The sequence below is a fragment of the Oncorhynchus mykiss genome, chromosome 3 (genome assembly GCF_057628025.1).
Source record: "Oncorhynchus mykiss isolate SJ-2025 chromosome 3, ASM5762802v1, whole genome shotgun sequence".
Classification (NCBI taxonomy): domain Eukaryota; kingdom Metazoa; phylum Chordata; class Actinopteri; order Salmoniformes; family Salmonidae; genus Oncorhynchus; species Oncorhynchus mykiss.
Window position 1 is genome coordinate 95,797,010 of NC_143024.1, and position 20,672 is coordinate 95,817,681.

Consider the following 20,672-nt stretch of genomic DNA (forward strand, 5'->3'; position numbering starts at 1 on the left):
TCAGGCCACAGACAAATTCCTTTGTCCTGTCACTATGGAGAACCAGCCTCAGAACATTAAACATGAAATGAAGGGACTTTGGAACAATGGTTTCAGTCAGCCACAATGGTGGTCATGACGATAGATGGAATATGAAAATGTATGTCATTTTTGTTCTGTTATTAAAGGTTAATAGATGACGTTATTACGAAAACATTGTAACATCAACAGTTTTCCTAGTATATGTTTGATGTTTATAGATTGTATATTGTGTGGAAAAAGTCCAAATCAAAGGGAATGTTTTGGTAAAGATGAAATGTTAAGTTAGTTGTCTAAAAATTGGTTTTGAGAAAATCCTAGACCTTGCTCTTAACTAGGTACGCCCAGAGAATTGCCCTAAAGGCGGTTACGCCCACTTCTGACCCAGGTATAGAACCTGTGAGTAAATAATTTACAGAGAAGACTACGTGGCCCAAGCTGCAGCCAAGGTCAAAAAAAATCAATGAACCCAGAACGCAACACAAGTTTGAAGACAAAGAAATCCTTTTCTACCCAAGCTACGAATGAGTAGCTGTGTCTAAGCGGGTGAATTCAAGCTGGACCCTCTAGCATCCAATCCCAGGGAATCGTGGTATCTAAAGGGTTTCATTCCTATGCTGTGAGCTCTGAGCTACAGAGTTGTCTGTCCTCAGAAGACCCCTTCCAGAGCAAAGGGTGAGGGAACAAACTCCTAAGCCAAAAGGACACCGACATCGTGAGGACGACCAGAAAGGTGCGCCGGAGAAGTGCGTCATCGAGCTGTCCCCTGAACTGTCCCCTGAACGGTCCACGCAGAGAATCCTCGGAGGTCTTCCCCACGTAATTACATCATTATATTCTGACCCATAAGAGCGGCAGTTTGGGGCAAGGTTAGGGTTAGAATAGCATAGCTGACAAATTCACCCAAATGTATATTTCTCTCGTGTACCTTCTTTTTTTTCTCTCTCTTTTAAACCCCCATTTTGGGTAACACACGCCATAGTGTGTTGGCCCATTATACTAAGTTCTAATCAATAGCCTAGAATGTGTTTTGTCTATGTGTATCTTGTATCATCATTTTAGCTTTTTAATAAATAAATATTAAACTAAGACTGGTGTGGTCCGAACTCATTGGTGAGACCCGGGTCCGCCCGGGTCCGAACTCATTGGTGAGACCCGGGTCCGAACTCATTGGTGAGACCCGGGTCCGTGCAGATTCACGGGCTATACGACGTTCAGAACGAGATTGGAAGAGGTGACTGGTTAATTAGCGGCTGTTGTAAATATTCTTTGAGTTAATTTGGGAAATAGAAACTCAATAAAAACTAGTTTTCCCATGGTGCCCCAGGTTAACGAGTTAACAGGTTAATGAGTTAACAGGTTAACGAGTTAACAGGTTAACAGGTTAACGAGTTAACAGGTTAACGAGTTAATAATTGGTTAACAGGTTAATGAGTTAATAATTGCTTGATTCAGTTAATCAAGCAATTAGAAACTTGTAATAATTCGATGAACAGTCGTCACATGAACTAATACAACGTCACGACACGTTGTGCACGTTGTGCATGTTGTGCATGTTGTGTATGTTATGTATGTACAGTTGAAGTCGGAAGTTTACATACACTTAGGTTGGAGTCAGTAAAACTTGTTTTTCAAACACTCCACAAATTTCTTGTCAACAAACTATAGTTTTGGAAAGTCGGTTAGGACATCTACTTTGTGCAGGACACAAGTCATTTTTCAACAATTGTTTACAGACAGATTATTTCACTTATAATTCACTATATCACAATTCCAGTGGGTCAGAAGTTTACATACACTAAGTTGACTGTGCCCTTAAACAGCTTGGAAAATTCCAGAAAATGATGTCATGGCTTTAGAAGCTTCTGATAGGCTAATTGACATAATTTGAGTCAATTGGAGGTGTACCTGTGGATGTATTTCAAGGCCTACCTTCAAACTCAGTGCCTCTTTGCTTGACATCATGGGAAACTCAAAAGAAATCCAAAACCCCAGAAAAACAATAGTCGACCTCCACAAGTCTGGTTCATCCTTGGGAGCAATTTCCAAATGCCTGAAGGTACCACGTTCATCTGTACAAACAATAGTACGCAAGTATAAACACCAGGGGACCACGCAGCCGTCATACCGCTCAGGAAGGAGACGCCTTCTGTCTCCTAGAGATGAACGCACTTTGATGTGAAAAGTGCAAATCAATCCCAGAACAACAGCAAAGGACCTTGTAAAGATGCTGGAGGAAACAGGTACAAAAGTATCTATATCCACAATAAAACGAGTCCTATATCAACATAACCTGAAAGGCCGCTCAGCAAGGAAGAAGCCACTGCACCAAAACCGCCATAAAAAGCCAGACTACTGTTTGCAACTGCAAATGGGGACAAAGATAGTACTTTTTGGAGAAATGTCCTCTGGTCTGATGAAACAAAAATAGAACTGTTTGGCCATAATGACCATCGTCACGTTTGGAGGAAAAAGGGGGATGCTTGCAAGCTGAAGAACACCATCCCAACCGTGAAACACAGGGATGGCAGCATCATGTTGTGGGGGTGCTTTGCTGCAGGAGGGACTGGTGCACTTCACAAAATAGATGGCTTCATGAGGAGGAAAATGATGTGGATATATTGAAGAAACATCTCAAGACATCAGTCAGGAAGTTAAAGCTTGGTCGCAAATGGGTCTTCCAAATGGACAATGACCCCAAGCATACTTCCAAAGTTGTGGCAAAACAGCTTAAGGACAACAAAGTCAAGGTATTGGAGTGGCCATCACAAAGCCTTGACCTCAGTCCTATAGAACATCTGTGGGCAGAACTGAAAAAGCGTGTGCAAGCAAGGAGACCTACAAACCTGACTCAGTTACACCAGCTCTGTCAGGAGGAATGGGACAAAATTCACCCAACTTATTGTGGGAAGCTTGTGGAAAGCTACCTGAAACGTTTGACCCAAGTTAAACAATTTAACGGCAATACATTCAACTAGTATTTGGTAGCATGTAAACTTCTGACTCACTGACAATGTGATGAAATAAAAGCTGAAATAAATCATTCTCTCTACTGTTGTCGGTCGGTAAGTCTCTAAGTCTCTAAGTCTCTAAGTCTCTAAGTCTCTAAGTCTCTAAGTCTCTAAGTCTCTAAGTCTCTAAGTCTCTAAGTCTGTAAGTCTCTAAGTCTGTAAGTCTCTAAGTCTCTAAGTCTCTAAGTCTCTAAGTCTCTAAGTCTCTAAGTCTCTAAGTCTCTAAGTCTCTAAGTCTCTAAGTCTCTAAGTCTCTAAGTCTCTAAGTCTCTAAGTCTCTAAGTCTCTAAGTCTCTAAGTCTGTTATGTGCTACTGACATGCATGTAAGTCGCTTTGGACAAAAGAGTCAGCCAAATGGCATATATTTAAGCAATAAGGCACCTCAGGGGGGTTTGGTATATGGCCAATATACCACGGCTAAGGGTTGTTCTTAGTGTCTGGATACAGCCCTTAGCCGTGGTATATTGGTCATATACCACACCCCCCCGAGGTGCCTTACTGCTGTTATAAACTGGTTACCAACATCATTAGAGCACTAAAAATACATGTTTTGTTTGTCATACCCGTGGTATACGGTCTGATATACCACGGCTGTCAGCCAATCAGCATTCAGGGCTCGAATGATTGAAATATCCATTAAAACATGGTTACCACTTGTGTCCCTGGCAGGCCTTGTCACTGTCATTGCTCTGATAGTCGGAGTTCCTCTTGTTCACGCTGTAGTTGGTCAGGTGCATAAACTTGTTGCCAAGGCTTTTCATAGACGACGAGTACCTACAGAGGAGAACAAATACTGTGACCAATCATTACACTGAACACCTGACACAGTGACCAATCATTACACTGAACACCCGACACGATGACCAATCATTACACTGAACACCCGACACAGTGACCAATCATTACGCTGAACACCCATCACAGTGACCAATCATTACGCTGAACACCCATCACAGTGACCAATCATTACACTGAACACCCGACACAGTGACCAATCATTACACTGAACACCCATCACAGTGACCAATTATTACACTGAACACCCGACACAATGACCAATCATTACACTGAACACCCATCACAGTGACCAATCATTACGCTGAACACCCATCACAGTGACCAATCATTACACTGAACACCCATCACAGTGACCAATCATTACACTGAACACATGACACAGTGACCAATCATTACGCTGAACACCCATCACAGTGACCAATCATTACACTGAACACCCGACACAGTGACCAATCATTACGCTGAACACACGACACAGTGACCAATCATTACACTGAACACATGACACAGTGACCAATCATTACGCTGAACACATGACACAGTGACCAATCATTACGCTGAACACCCATCACAGTGACCAATCATTACACTGAACACCCGACACAGTGACCAATCATTACACTGAACACCCGACACAATGACCAATCATTACACTGAACACATGACACAGTGACCAATCATTACGCTGAACACATGACACAGTGACCAATCATTACGCTGAACACATGACACAGTGACCAATCATTACACTGAACACCCATCACAGTGACCAATCATTACGCTGAACACCCATCACAGTGACCAATCATTACGCTGAACACCCATCACAGTGACCAATCATTACACTGAACACCCATCACAGTGACCAATCATTACGCTGAACACATGACACAGTGACCAATCATTACGCTGAACACATGACACAGTGACCAATTATTACGCTGAACACATGACACAGTGACCAATTATTACGCTGAACACATGACACAGTGACCAATCATTACGCTGAACACCCATCACAGTGACCAATCATTACGCTGAACACCCGACACAGTGACCAATCATTACGCTGAACACCCGACACAGTGACCAATCATTACGCTGAACACCCATCACAGTGACCAATCATTACGCTGAACATATGGGAACATGTTGACAGAGACACACACAGTACAAGCCATTATAAAAGCTCACACATGCTATGAAACATGCTATATAACATGCTATGAAACATGCCATATAACATGCTATATAACATGCTATGAAACATGCTATGAAACATGCTATGAAACATGCTATATAACATGCTATGAAACATGCTATGAAACATGCTATGAAACATGCCATATAACATGCTATGAAACATGCTATGAAACATGCTATGAAACATGCTATGAAACATGCTATGAAACATGCTATGAAACATGCTATGAAACATGCTATGAAACATGCTATGAAACATGCTATGAAACATGCTATGAAACATGCTATGAAACATGCTATGAAACATGCTATGAAACATGCTATATAACATGCTATGAAACATGCTATATAACATGCTATGAAACATGCTATGAAACATGCTATGAAACATGCTATGAAACATGCTATGAAACATGCTATATAACATGCTATGAAACATGCTATGAAACATGCTATGAAACATGCTATATAACATGCTATGAAACATGCTATATAACATGCTATGAAACATGCTATGAAACATGCTATGAAACATGCTATATAACATGCTATGAAACATGCTATGAAACATGCTATGAAACATGCTATGAAACATGCTATGAAACATGCTATGAAACATGTAACCTATTAAAACAAAAAGACTTACTTGCAGCTGGCGAAGCGGACAAGCCCGTCCTGGAAGATGTAAACGCGGAGCGGGTCGTAACACGTCACATACACATAGATACGCAGGTCAAACTTATTCCCACTGATGAGGTAGGGCTTGTGCAGATACCTGAGAGAGATACAACAACGTTTAGACTCGTAGACAACGCTGAAACAACGGCATGCTGTCATCATAATCCATTGCAGGGTTACTGGTCATTCACTCTAGACTGGCTGGTCCCAGATCTGCTTGAGCCGTCTTGCCAACTCCTATAGTCATGAGATGGCAGGACAGCACAAACAGGTCTGGGACCAGGCTAAAAATCACATTCACAACACTAGAAGTATCATTCTCAGGGTGCGGACATACTTCTGAACCAGGAGTGGTCTCTTGCATGGCATCTGACTCCACTTGTGAATAACCTGGATTCCAATACCACGAGCAGACGCAGGCTGAGAGAGAGAGAGAAGAGAGAAGAGAGAAGAGAGGAGAGAGGAGACAGGAGAGAGGAGAGAGGGATTATTTTACCCCGAGCAGACACAGGCTACAGGAGAGAGAAAGAGAGGGATGGATTATTAAACCTGGCACCATCCCTACGGTGAAGCATCATGCTGTGGGGATGACTGGGAGACTAGTCAGGATTGAGGTAAAGATGAACGGAGCAAAGTACAGAGAGATCCTTGATGAAAACCTGCTCCAGAGCACTCAGGACCTCAGACTGGGGCGAAGGTTCACCTTCCAACAAGACAACGACCCTAAGCACACAGCCAAGACAACGCAGGAGTGGCTTCGGGACAAGTATCTAAATGTGCTTGAGTGGCCCAGCCAGAGCCCGGACATGAACCCGATCGTACAGCTCTGAAGAGACCTGAAAACAGCTGTGCAGCAACGCTCCCCATCCAACATGACAGAGCTTGAGAGGATCTGCAGAGAAGAATGGGAGAAACTCCCCAAATACAGGTGTGCCAAGCTTGTATCTTCATACCCAAGAAGACTGGAGGCTGTAGTCGCTGCCATCACCCGGGAATGGACCCCAGGAGAAAGGCACCATCACCCGGGAATGGACCCCAGGAGAAAGGCACCATCACCCGGGAATGGACCCCAGGAGAAAGGCACCATCACCCGGGAATGGATCCCAGGAGAAAGGCACCATCACCCGGGAATGGATCCCAGGAGAAAGGCACCATCACCCGGGAATGGATCCCAGGAGAAAGGCACCATCACCCGGGAATGGATCCCAGGAGAAAGGCACCATCACCCGGGAATGGATCCCAGGAGAAAGGCACCATCACCCGGGAATGGACCCCAGGAGAAAGGCACCATCACCCGGGAATGGACCCCAGGAGAAAGGCACCATCACCCGGGAATGGACCCCAGGAGAAAAGGCACCATCACCTGGGAATGGACCCCAGGAGAAAGGCACCATCACCTGGGAATGGATCCCAGGAGAAAGGCACCATCACCTGGGAATGGACCCCAGGAGAAAGGCACCATCACCTGAGAATGGAAGCCATTTCAGACACAGCCCAAAACTGATTTAGATACACTATCCACCTACCGGCTTGATGATCCATTTCTGCCTGCTACCACTGTCCTCCCAGGCTTTCCTCAGTAGCTTGATGTCCTGAGGAAGAACGAAGGAGCGAGGGAAGAAGCTGAATTCCCTCTTACCAAACTGAGCCTGCATCTTAGACAGGTTCCTCCACAGACGGTCCTTACGACCGATCTGGAACGAGCCGGGGAAGTGGTTTAACTGGAGAGAGGACACACAGAGAGACAAGTCATTATGCAGATCGAATCAATTGTAATCCATATGATTCTTGTTTGGCTGGTGCTTTTATCCCAGATCCCTCGGGGCGTGACGCACTCGGGGCGTGACAATGACGAAAGGAGTTGGCAATATGGCACAAAATGATCTGGGAACAGGCTAGCATGATCCCTTCATAGATTCCTTTTAAATATGGAGCCAATTTCTTTTAAGCAATTTTATTTCCATGAATGATAAAAACATCTTGTGTCTCAGCAGCAGACAGTGGATTCATAAAGGATTTACAGCCTTATTCTAAAAGGAATTAAATAAATATTTTCACTCATCAATCTACACAGTACTCCATATTTCTGCAAATGTATTAAAAGGAAAAAACAGAAATACCTTATTTAGTATTCAGACCCGTTGCTATGAGACTTGAAATGGAGCTCAGGTGCATCCTGTTTCCATTGATCATCCTTGAGATGTTTCTACAACCTGATTGGAGTCCACTTGAGGTAAATTCAATTGATTGGACATGATTTGGAAAGACATACACCTGTCTTTATAAGGTCCCACAGTTGACAGTGCATGTCTGAGCAAAAACCAAGCCATGAGGTCCAAGGAATTGTCCGTAGCGCTCCGAGACAGGATTGTGTCGAGGCACAGATCTGGGGAAGGGTACCAAATAATTTTGCAGCATTGAAGGTCCCCAAGAAAACAGTGGCCTCCATCATTCTTGAATGGAAGAAGTTTGGAACCACCAAGAAGACTCTTCTTAGAGCTGACCACCCGGCCAAACTGAGCAATTGGAGAAGGGCTTTGGACAGGGAGGTGACCAAGAACCTAATGGTCACTCTGACAGAGCTCCAGAGATCCTCTGTGGAGATGGGAGAAACTTCCAGAAGGACAACCATCTCTGCAGCACTCCACCAATCAGGACTTTATGGTAGTGGCCAGACTGAAGCCACTCTTCAGTAAAAGGCACATGACAGCCCGTTTGGAGTTTGCCAAAAGGCACCTAAAGGACTCTCAGACCATGAGAAACAAGATTATCTGGTTCACCTTCCAACAGGACAACGACACTAAGCACACAGCCAAGACAACCTAGGAGTGGCTTCGGGACAAGTCTCTGAATGTCCTTGAGTGGCCCAGCCAGAGCCTGGACTTGAACCCGATCAAACATCTCTGGAGAGACCTGAAAATAGCTGTGCAGCAACGCTCCCCATCCAACTTGACAGAGATTGAGAGGATCTGCAGAGAAGAATGGGAGAACCTCCCCAAATACAGGTGTGCAAAGCTTGTAGCGTCATACCCAAGAAGACTGGAGGATGTAATCACTGCCAAAGGTGCTTCAACAAAGTACTGAGTAAAGGGTCTGAATACTTATGTAAATGTGATATTTAAGCTTTTCATACATTTGCAAACATTTCCAAAAAACTGTTTTTGCTTTGTCATTATGGGCTATTTTGTTTAGATTGATGAAGGGGGAAAAAAACGATAATCAATTTTAGAATAAGGCTGTAACGTAACAAAATGTGAAAAAAGTCAAGGGGCCTGAATCCTTTCTGAATCCAGTATTTGGTGAGCAATATGTTTGGAATATCAAATCGCAATAAAATCACAGTATAGAATAGCAATACATATAATACTGTATTGTGAGGTCCTTGGCGAAACCCAGACAGGGTGGGAAATGTTTTGGTCCACCAGCCACTGTGGCAGATACAAATACAAAATATAATATATTTTTCCCCATAATTACACAAAAAAAACATGAGCTTTGTTTTTCTAAAACAAAAACAAAAAATTACAAGTAAGAAGTAAATCGAGTATATTTCATTTTTGTAATCTACTTAATTTAATCAATGTATGTTAAAATAAATCATTTTAGATACAATAGTAAAAACAGTTATACAACTGAACATATATAAATCAACAAAAAGTGCAACAAAATTACAGAATTTTACAGCTTCCTTATTGTCAGAGTTTAGGACCACGCTCACGCGCTTTACAAGAAGCACACGATGTGCTCTTAAATAGAAACGTAGACGCACACAAATACATCTAGAACAATGAAACTATGAGTGTTTTAACGATAACAAAATGACTAAAAGTTCATGAATAAAAGATTAGGAGTTATCCATTCTCAAATCACACACAATCATTAGGTGAGACAAATATTCAGATGCCCCTTTAAAGAAAGGGACGGGCCGTTACCGTGGTAACTTGGAATCTCAGACTTCCTAGCAGCGGACAGCTGCAGCTAACTCAAACTAACATTTTGTAAAAACAAATTAAGAGTTTGAACAAAACAACGTAACGACCAAAGAAACACGAGGACAAAGTCATTTTTGTAGTAGTACTTTGACAATTCCATCAACTTCTACATGTGGCCTTAAAAAAAGAATAAAAATCACAAATCAACAAAAAAAAGTTCTGAAATGCTCTGTGTGCCAACATGGCTGTTCAAATACACCTTCCTATCCAACAATGACCAAATCTACCCATATTTAGAGAGTGGCAGGTGTTACATTTCCAACCCTGTTCCCAGTCCTATCTAGCTTACCTTCTGGTATTCCCTGATGGCCTTGAACCCAGGAGACTTCATATGGTGACCCCAGCAGCCAAGCCAATCATGACTTTCTGCAACAACAATTAACTTCATGAACGTTTTTTTTATGAACAGATATGAACAAACATAGAGTGGGGTAAAAAAGTATTTAGTCAGCCACCAATTGTGCAAGTTCTCCCACTTTAAAAGACGAAAGAGGCCTGTAATTTTCATCATAGGTACACTTCAACTATGACAGACAAAAGGAGAAAAAAAAAAATCCAGAAAATCACATTGTAGGATTTTTTATGAATTTATTTGCAAATTATGGTGGAAAATAAACTTTTGTTATTGACCAAATACTTCTTAATACTTTGTTATATACCCTTTGTTGGCAATGACAGAGGTCAAACGTCTTCACAAGGTTTTCACACACTGTTGCTGGTATTTTGGCCCATTCCTCCATGCAGATCTCCTCTAGAGCAGTGATGTTTTGGGGCTGTTACTGGGCAACACAGACTTTCAACTCAAGACTTTCTATGGGGTTGATATCTGGAGACTGGCTAGGCCACTCCAGGACCTTGAAATGCTTCTTACGAAGCCACTCCTTCGTTGCCCGGGCGGTGTGTTTGGGATCATTGCCATGCTGAAAGACCCAGCCACGTTTCATCTTCAATGCCCTTGCTGATGGAAGGAGGTTTTCACTCAAAATCTAAAGATACATGGCCCCATTCATTCTTTCCTTTACACGGATCAGTCGTCCTGGTCCCTTTGCAGAAAAACAGCCCCAAAGCATGATGTTTCCACCCCCATGCTTCACAGCAGGTATGGTGTTCTTTGGATGCAACTCAGCATTCTTTGTCCTCCAAACACGACGAGTTGAGTTTTTACCAAAAAGTTATATTTTGGTTTCATCTGACCATATGACATTCTCCCAATCTTCTTCTGGGTCATCCAAATGCTCTCTATCAAACTTCAGACGGGCCAGGACATGTACTGGCTTAAGCAGGGGGACACTGCTGGATTTGAGTCCCTGGCGGCGTAGTGTGTTACTGATGGTAGGCTTTGTTACTTTGGTCCCAGCTCTCTGCAGGTCATTCACTAGGTTCCCCCCGTGTGGTTCTGGGATTTTTGCTCACCGTTCTTGTGATCATTTTGACCCCACGGGGTGAGATCTTGCGTGCAGCCCCAGATCGAGGGAGATTATCAGTGGTCTTGTATGTCTTCCATTTCCTAATAATTGCTCCCACAGTTGATTTCTTCAAACCAAGCTGCTTACCTATTGCAGATTCAGTCTTCCCAGCCTGGTGCAGGTCTACAATTTTGTTTCTGGTGTCCTTTGACAGCTCTTTGGTCTTGGCCATAGTGGAGTTTGGAGTGTGAATGTTGGAGGTTGTGGACAGGTGTCTTTTATACTGATAACAAGTTCAAACAGGTGCCATTAATACAGGTAACGAGTGGAGGACAGAGGAGCATTTTAAAGAAGAAGTTACAGATCTGTGAGAGCCAGAAATCTTGCTTGTTTGTAGGTGACCAAATGCTTATTTTCCACCATAATTTGCAAATAAATTCATAAAAAATCCTACAAATGTGATTTTCAGGATTTTTTTTTCTAATTTTGTAGTTTCATAGTTGAAGTGTACCTATGATGAACATTACAGGCCTCATCTTTTTAAGTGGGAAAACTTGCACAATTGGTGGCTGACTAAATACTTTTTGCCTCACTGTACAAGACGTCTTTAAAATGTCAAATAGGCAAAATACTTTTCAAACCCCTTAAGGAACTCACTCTTGGTGACTTTAAAGTGTGACCTGGCGATGGTGTGTTTGACTATGTTGGGAGTCACAGTGCTCATCTTCCATTTGAGCAGCTTCCTCTGTTCTGGTGGCAGGGGCTCCACTGAAACAACACATTACAGCGACAGGAATAGGACTACGGATGGAAGCACATTCCCTACAGGCCCTGGTAGAACGAAGTGCACTATGAAGAGAGAAGTGTGTCATTTGGATTCAAATTATATACAATAGAGCTATCGATGGGGCTAGAGAACGCAGTCTCACCACTTGGGGGGATATGAGGCAGCGGTCTCTACTGGGGGGATAGGACTAGAGGCAGCAGTCTCTACTGAGGGGAACAGGACTAGAGGCAGCAGTTTCTACTGAGGGGGATAGGACTAGAGGCAGCAGTCTCTACTGAGGGGGATAGGACTAGAGGCAGCAGTCTCTCTACTGAGGGGGATAGGACTAGAGGCAGCAGTCTCTCTACTGGGGGGATAGGACTAGAGGCAGCAGTCTCTACTGGGGGATAGGACTAGAGGCGGCAGTCTCTACTGGGGGGGATAGGACTAGAGGCGGCAGTCTCTCTACTGGGGGGGGATAGGACTAGAGGCAGCAGTCTCTCTACTGGGGGGATAGGACTAGAGGCAGCAGTCTCTACTGGGGGATAGGACTAGAGGCGGCAGTCTCTACTGGGGGGGATAGGACTAGAGGCGGCAGTCTCTCTACTGGGGGGGGATAGGACTAGAGGCGGCAGTCTCTACTATGGGGATAGGACTAGAGGCGGCAGCCTCTACTATGGGGATAGGACTAGAGGCGGCAGCCTCTACTATGGGGATAGGACTAGAGGCGGCAGTCTCTACTAGGGGGATAGGACTAGAGACGTCAGTCTCTACTGGGGGGATAGGACTAGAGGCGTCAGTCTCTACTGGGGGGATAGGACTAGAGGCGGCAGTCTCTACTCGGGGGGATAGGGCTAGAGGCGGCAGTCTCTACTCGGGGGGATAGGGCTAGAGGCGGCAGTCTCTACTGGGGGGATAGGGCTAGAGGCAGCAGTCTCTACTGGGGGGGATAGGGCTAGAGGCAGCAGTCTCTCCACTGGGGGGGATAGGCCTAGAGGCAGCAGTCTCTCTACTGGGGGGATAGGCCTAGAGGCAGCAGTCTCTCTACTGGAGGGGATAGGCCTAGAGGCAGCAGTCTCTCTACTGGGGGGATAGGCCTAGAGGCAGCATTCTCTCTACTGGGGGGGATAGGCCTAGAGGCAGCATTCTCTCTACTGGGGGGATAGGCCTAGAGGCAGCAGTCTCTACTGGGGGGATAGGCCTAGAGGCAGCAGTCTCTACTGGGGGGATAGGCCTAGAGGCAGCAGTCTCTACTGGGGGGATAGGCCTAGAGGCAGCAGTCTCTACTGGGGGGATAGGACTAGAGGCAGCAGTCTCTACTGGGGGGATAGGACTAGAGGCAGCAGTCTCTACTGGGGGGAGGGGGGGGTGCTGACTTCCCTTTACTCAAACTCAACCCAATATATTACCACACAATGTCCTGTAGAACATGTTGATATAAGCAAGGCCATAACAATGGTGTCCAAAATCCCAACCAACCCCAAGTAACAGCAAAAAAAGCCCACCTTACATCAACTCATACTTAGAATTAGAAGGAAATACTTTTCTGTAGAAGCTTATTTCCCCCCCAAAATTGTCAAGCAGTTTATTATCTGCTTCCCAAATGGCATAGAGTGCCATAGGGCTCTGGTCTAAAGTAGTGCACTACATAGGGAAGAGTGCCATAGGGCTCTGGTCTAAAGTAGTGCACTACAAAGGGAATAGAGTGCCATAGGGCTCTGGTCTAAAGTAGTGCACTATATAGGGAATAGAGTGCCATAGGGCTCTGGTCTAAAGTAGTGCACTACATAGGGAATAGAGTGCCATAGGACACAGTGAAGGGGTGTCTTACCTCTCTGGTTGGCAGTGCTGAAATACAGTGTAGGGGGAATGAGGGGGAACATGCTGGGGACCAGAGCTGGCTTCAGCTCCCCCTCATCCTCTAATTCAGGGCTCATCAGCTCCTCATCCGTTATACTGGAACACAGAGGCATTAAAGCTATGACTCTGTACTAAATCTGCAAACAGTGGGAATATTACCAAAACAGACTATAAAGATACTTGTTTAATATGGAACAGAAAGATTCATGAAGAGTTTGGAAAAATATTTATTTCCTGCCAACTGTTATTTTAAATAAAGGTGTCACGTGTTTTGCCACCGTGCCAGACAACACAACTACTGCCTGGTCATCAATGTCCAGGGGAATAAGACAAGAATGCTAGTTTGGCACCAAGCAGGATAACTCACAGGTTTAAATACTACCGTTTAACTCAAGAGGCACGGTCGGGCCATGTCTTTGGAAAGGCAGGAGACATTTTGAATTAAAAAGTATTTTCTAACCAAACCAACTCCCTCAAGATCAATCAATAATAAAAAAAAAAATTTAAACTCCAATCGCATTCGATGACAAAAGTCTTCTTCACCATCTTCAAAGTAAAAACCTTTGTCAGATAAATCATAAATTATCAAAACAAGAATTGAAACAACAACAAAACTCACATGACAGTCATGTAGGATTCTGTTGGTCCTGCTTGGTCCACCTGCTTCAAAATATAGTCGAACTCTCTACTGAGAGTGAGTGGCATTAAATTGGAGGTAATAGACCTACTCTACATTGGCTTTTGCTGTGAAGAAAACACAAACAGCCTAATACTAATCCTCCAATCAGTTGGGACGTCACGGTATGACAATGATCCCACAGTCCAAGCACTATTCGACCACACAGAGACTCATGTGCCCATTATTGACGGATAGTTCTCCAATTGGGAGACCTTTCCACTAGCCTCTGTGCTTTCAACCTTTCACCAGCAGCAACCGCTAGAACAAAAACAGTTCAATTCTCTCTCTTGGGTTTTGTCATCATCGTACCAGGGAACTGTCAGGTGCCCCAACTGGGAGGGCTATATGAGTTATGAATGGTCCTTCTACAGGCATCTAGTCACAATAGGATGCAACATGACACTTCTGTCTTCACAGATTAATAAATGGGCATTCCTCTCAAATCATGCGTTATTTTTAGTCAGAAGTTGCTCTGTTTCAAGTGTACAGATCAACATGACTTCCTAGTATTGTAAATCATCATAATCTTTAAGTTATAGACTATAACGAACTGAACCTTCTGTTTATAAAAAAAATCTACGACACGTAATGACTGTCACAGACGGTTGTCTCTGCTAGCGCACGACATGGGGCACCGGAGGACCAGGTCACAGACGGGTGTCTCTGCTAGCGCACGACAAGGGGCACCGGAGGACCAGGTCACAGACGTTTGTCTCTGCTAGCGCACGACAAGGGGCACCGGAGGACCAGGTCACAGACGGTTGTCTCAGCTAGTGCACGACAAGGGGCACGGGAGGACCCAGACGGGTGTCTCTGCTAGCGCACGACAAGGGGCACCGGAGGACCAGGTCCAAACGTCTCCGTAACAACTTCGACCCGCCATCAGACTGCTGAACAATTAATCAAACGGCTACCTGGACTATTTACCTAGTCCGAGAACCTGATTATAGCCTCGTTATTGTTTTATTTTTTACTTTATTTAGTATTTTCTTAACTCTATTTATTGAACTGCATTGTTGTATTCAGCATTTCACTGTGAGGTCTACTACACCTGTTGTATTCAGCATTTCACTGTGAGGTCTACTACACCTGTTGTATTCAGCATTTCACTGTGAGGTCTACTACACCTGTTGTATTCAGCATTTCACTGTCAGGTCTACTACACCTGTTGTATTCAGCATTTCACTGTGAGGTCTACTACACCTGTTGTATTCATCATTACACTGTAAGGTCTACTACACCTGTTGTATTCAGCATTTCACTGTGAGGTCTACTACACCTGTTGTATTCAGCATTTCACTGTGAGGTTTACTACACCTGTTGTATTCAGCATTTCACTGTGAGGTCTACTACACCTGTTGTATTCAGCATTTCACTGTGAGGTCTACTACACCTGTTGTATTCAGCATTTCACTGTGAGGTCTACTACACCTGTTGTATTCAGCATTTCACTGTGAGGTCTACTACACCTGTTGTATTCAGCATTTCACTGTGAGGTCTACTACACCTGTTGTATTCAGCATTTCACTGTAAGGTCTACTACACCTGTTGTATTCAGCATTTCACTGTGAGGTCTACTACACCTGTTGTATTCAGCATTTCACTGTAAGGTCTACTACACCTGTTGTATTCAGCATTTCACTGTCAGGTCTACTACACCTGTTGTATTCAGCATTTCACTGTCAGGTCTACTACACCTGTTGTATTCAGCATTTCACTGTAAGGTCTACTACACCTGTTGTATTCAGCATTTCACTGTAAGGTCTACTACACCTGTTGTATTCAGCATTTCACTGTAAGGTCTACTACACCTGTTGTATTCAGCATTTCACTGTCAGGTCTACTACACCTGTTGTATTCAGCATTTCACTGTAAGGTCTACTACACCTGTTGTATTCAGCATTTCACTGTGAGGTCTACTACACCTGTTGTATTCAGCATTTCACTGTAAGGTCTACTACACCTGTTGTATTCAGCATTTCACTGTAAGGTCTACTACACCTGTTGTATTCAGCATTTCACTGTGAGGTCTACTACACCTGTTGTATTCAGCATTTCACTGTGAGGTCTACTACACCTGTTGTATTCAGCATTTCACTGTGAGGTCTACCACACCTGTTGTATTCAGCATTTCACTGTGAGGTCTACTACACCTGTTGTATTCATCATTTCACTGTAAGGTCTACTACACCTGTTGTATTCAGCATTTCACTGTGAGGTCTACTACACCTGTTGTATTCAGCATTTCACTGTGAGGTCTACTACACCTGTTGTATTCAGCATTTCACTGTAAGGTCTACTACACCTGTTGTATTCAGCATTTCACTGTGAGGTCTACTACACCTGTTGTATTCAGCATTTCACTGTGAGGTCTACTACACCTGTTGTATTCAGCATTTCACTGTGAGGTCTACTACACCTGTTGTATTCAGCATTTCACTGTGAGGTCTACTACACCTGTTGTATTCAGCATTTCACTGTAAGGTCTACTACACCTGTTGTATTCAGCATTTCACTGTAAGGTCTACTACACCTGTTGTATTCAGCATTTCCCTGTAAGGTCTACCTACACCTGTTGTATTCAGCATTTCACTGTAAGGTCTACTACACCTGTTGTATTCAGCATTTCACTGTGAGGTCTACTACACCGGTTATATTCGGTGCATGTGACAAATAACAGTTGATTTGATGTGCTGAAACCATGACTGGGGATTAAGGCTACTCTACGAACCGTTTCAGGTTTCTGGTATGACCCAGGTGAACTTGTGGTCTTGTAAATTACCAAAATACAGTTGAATTAAAAACATTGTCAAAATATGTAAGAACACAATAGAATAGTAATAACATGTTTTTCTTTCAATCAGTCTAAACAAAATGCCTGAATAGGATAATAATTCATATCTTCAAAATGCACAAAGCATTCCAACAATGTCAACGATTAATCAACATGTTTTAGTTTTTTTTAATCACACAGAAAAACGATTCAACTTACTTTGGCAGGACGGGTATGGAGGCTGTGGACGAGGCATCATTCATAGAGGAGCAGTCAGACCCTTCTGAGGAGAAAGAAGGTAGAGCATTGGATTCACTATGTTAGCCTAGCTACAGCGGTCCAACTATGTTAGCCTAGCTACAGCGGTCCAACTATGTTAGCCTAGCTACAGCGGTCCAACTATGTTAGCCTAGCCACAGCGGTCCAACTATGTTAGCCTAGCTACAGCGGTCCAACTATGTTAGCCTAGCTACAGTGGTCCAACTATGTTAGCCTAGCTACAGCGGTCCAACTATGTTAGGCTAGCTACAGTGGTCCAACTATGTTAGCCTAGCTACAGTGGTCCAACTATGTTAGCCTAGCTACAGCGGTCCAAGTATGTTAGCCTAGCTACACCGGTCCAACTATGTTAGCCTAGCTACACCGGTCCAATTATGTTAGCCTAGCTACACCGGTCCAATTATGTTAGCCTAGCTACAACGGTCCAACTATGTTAGCCTAGCTACAGCGGTCCAACTATGTTAGCCTAGCTACACCGGTCCAACTATGTTAGCCTAGCTACACCGGTCCAACTATGTTAGCCTAGCTACACCAGTCCAATTAAGTGGTGTAATTTTAACATGTCTAGTTGAGGGTTTAAATGAGTAGTTAAAGGAGTCTTCCTCACCATCATCATCATCACCACTGCAGTCATTCTCCAGCTCATCATCAGGATAGTCCTCTTCCCCTCTGTCTCCATCCTCCTGCATGGCAACACTCTGTGGACTGTATGGACAGACGGGAAACTCAAAGACGAAGCAAGACACATGATAGTAAAAAAAGCTTCACACAACCTGACTCACTGAGTTCCCTAGACAAACAGAACATACTCTCCAGACACCAATACTTAAGCTGGTTAACACAACCTGAATCACTGAGTTCCCTAGACAAACAGAACATACTCTCCACACACCAATACTTAAGCTGGTTAACACAACCTGACTCACTGAGTTCCCTAGACAAACAGACATGACAGAACATACTCTCCAGACACCAATACTTAAGCTGGTTAACACAACAGAGCTTAATTAATTAATTCAATTCACGTGACAATACATTCAGTACTGATCTACTTAATACAAATAATGGAATGGATTTATATAGTCCCGTTCCAGCTCTCAAAACATGCTACGCCATCTTGTCTAACAACAGCTCGTAGTATGTGGGAGAACAGAACTGACCTGGAGAGCTGAGGTGACTCAGCCTGTTGTTCCTCCCCCAGGTCAAGGGGGGACCGGGAGGAGCTGTAGCCCCCCTGTAGAGACAGGACGCTCCTCTCCTTGGTCAGGTGTATGGCTGATATCTGGGTGGTCACCGAGGTGACAGAAGGGCTCTGACTCTGAGAAGTACCTGAGGCGGACTCAGAACTAGCACCAGAACTAGCTGTGGCACTGTCCTGGGTATAGGACTGTGTTGGAGTTATCCCTGCACCAGAACTAGCTGTGGCAGTGGCCTGGGTATAGGGCTGGGTCAGAGTTATCCCTGCAGTAGAACTAGCTGTGGCACTGGCCTGGGTAGGGGACTGGGTTAGAGTTATCCCTGCAGTAGAACTAACTGTGGCACTGGCCTGGGTAGAGGACTGTGTTGGAGTTATCCCTGCATGGGGTAGAGGTGCCATGGAGGCTGTTGTGCTACTACTGTTTGTTGTGGTGTTACTGTCGAGGCCAGAGGCACTGGAGGTCTCCATGGACACAGGCTGGTCTCTCATAGTAAGGCAGAGTGGTACAGAGGGTTTGGCTGGAGCAGGGCTGTGGCTGACAGAGATGACAGGGCTATTAGTCATTGCTTTGCCAATCTGGACTGGATCCACGTTGGACCCTGGTGTTCCAGTAGTAAAACTATTAATAGTCCCGTTCCTGGGATGAGGGGTGAGCGCGCTCCGTGACTGGGTCAGCTTCCTCACAGCCTCAGTAAACTCCACCTCAGAGTTGACCTTCCTGATCCTCTCTGTTGATGTGTTATGAGGAGCTCCAGGAGCCCCATGGACAGCAGCACAAAAGCCCAGCCTCTGGGAGTGACCCTCCATGTCTGCTGCCATCAGGCTCTCAAACTGATGTGGGTCCTGGAGCCTCCATGTCTGATCCAGTGACACATCCTGGTGGTGGGATGACCTATCCTGCAAAGGCACAGTGTTGGGGGGGTGGTGTGTGAACTTAGTCTGGGTTTTGCCATCCCCATTGTCCCCGCTACGGCAATAGGAGGCCGATTTGGTCTGGGGAGACAAAGGTTTTGCTGAGTCTCTTGTCTGGGTAGTCTCCTGTCTGGGACAGGAAGGCACTTTACCCATAGTGGGCCTCATAAACCCTTTGCTATTGTCTCTCAGCTTGCCACTGGTCCAGGGGACTGACTGGTTGGTGGGCATGCTGGTGGTAGTGGTGCTTTCAGCAGGCTGTGAAGCAGCGTTGTTCTGCGAGTCTGGGACACGTTCTGCCTTTGGTGGACAGGGGCACGTTGGATAGGGAGCAGGCTGGGGCGACAAGGCTCTTTTGCGGGCCAGGATCCGTGATCTTAAATTTAGTGATTCCAAGTTGCAGCTGGGCCGATAGCTGTTTACGGTTGGCTCTAACACACCAGGGTTGTGTCTGTATGAGATAATGTCAGCACTAGATATCTGTGTACTCTTAGAGAGAACAGTTGGTTGATAGTGACCATTACTATGACCATTAGCTAAATTAGCAGCTGCGCTACCAGGACGCTGTGGCTTGTTAGCTAGGTAAGTGGCAGCAGGCACAGAACGGTTGTAGGCACGTTGTAGAGGGGTCCCTGAGGCAGTATGGAGGTGGTTGTTTTGAGTCTGACCCACCCTCGCATTCAGCTGACCTATAGAGTCACTGGTGACCCGGGGGACACTGGCACAGGACTGAAGGGTCTTCTTCTCATGCGAGCTGAAGGGCCTAGTGGGACTATCAGCAGTATGAAACACTGCTGACTTGGCTCGAATTATGAGAGTTGATGACCGGGAGCAGGAGGCCCTTGTATTCAACTTGTCTTCAGCTCCATTGGAGGCCATCAAGTGCCATCTCACACCCTCCTGGCATGGACTTTGGCTGACACATCAGGGAATTGAGGGAACCAGGGGAACACCATGCCACTGAAACAAAACAAATCCATTGATGATATTTAAAAAAAATTTAAAAAAAACTGAATAATGAAAGTTGACACAAGTGGTCTGATTAAGTGACAACATGAATCTATAAATACAACGGCATGTGGAATAACAGCTAGCTAG

General features: G+C 44.7%; 1 protein-coding gene across 6 annotated transcripts in view; it reads right to left on the reverse strand.

The window, feature by feature from the left end:
* ttll4 (tubulin tyrosine ligase-like family, member 4) overlaps positions 1-20,672 on the reverse strand; it is a 55,433-nt gene that overhangs the window by 33,569 nt on the left and 1,192 nt on the right. For 2 of the 6 annotated variants that reach the window (XM_090230495.1, XM_090230493.1), the window contains exons 2-11: positions 18,625-20,534; positions 18,072-18,169; positions 17,405-17,468; positions 13,705-13,829; positions 11,765-11,875; positions 9,991-10,067; positions 7,236-7,430; positions 6,047-6,129; positions 5,678-5,806; positions 3,682-3,804 (exon numbers count right to left, since the gene is read on the reverse strand). In XM_090230495.1, the coding sequence (XP_090086621.1) occupies positions 3,682-3,804; positions 5,678-5,806; positions 6,047-6,129; positions 7,236-7,430; positions 9,991-10,067; positions 11,765-11,875; positions 13,705-13,829; positions 17,405-17,468; positions 18,072-18,169; positions 18,625-20,453 (2,834 nt within the window). In that variant the 5' untranslated portion in view covers positions 20,454-20,534. Of the gene's footprint in view, positions 1-3,681; positions 3,805-5,677; positions 5,807-6,046; positions 6,130-7,235; positions 7,431-9,990; positions 10,068-11,764; positions 11,876-13,704; positions 13,830-14,352; positions 14,482-17,404; positions 17,469-18,071; positions 18,170-18,624; positions 20,535-20,672 lie in introns of those variants that run through there. The other 4 variants (XM_090230496.1, XM_036975347.2, XM_090230498.1 and 1 more) reach the window with 2 other exon arrangements.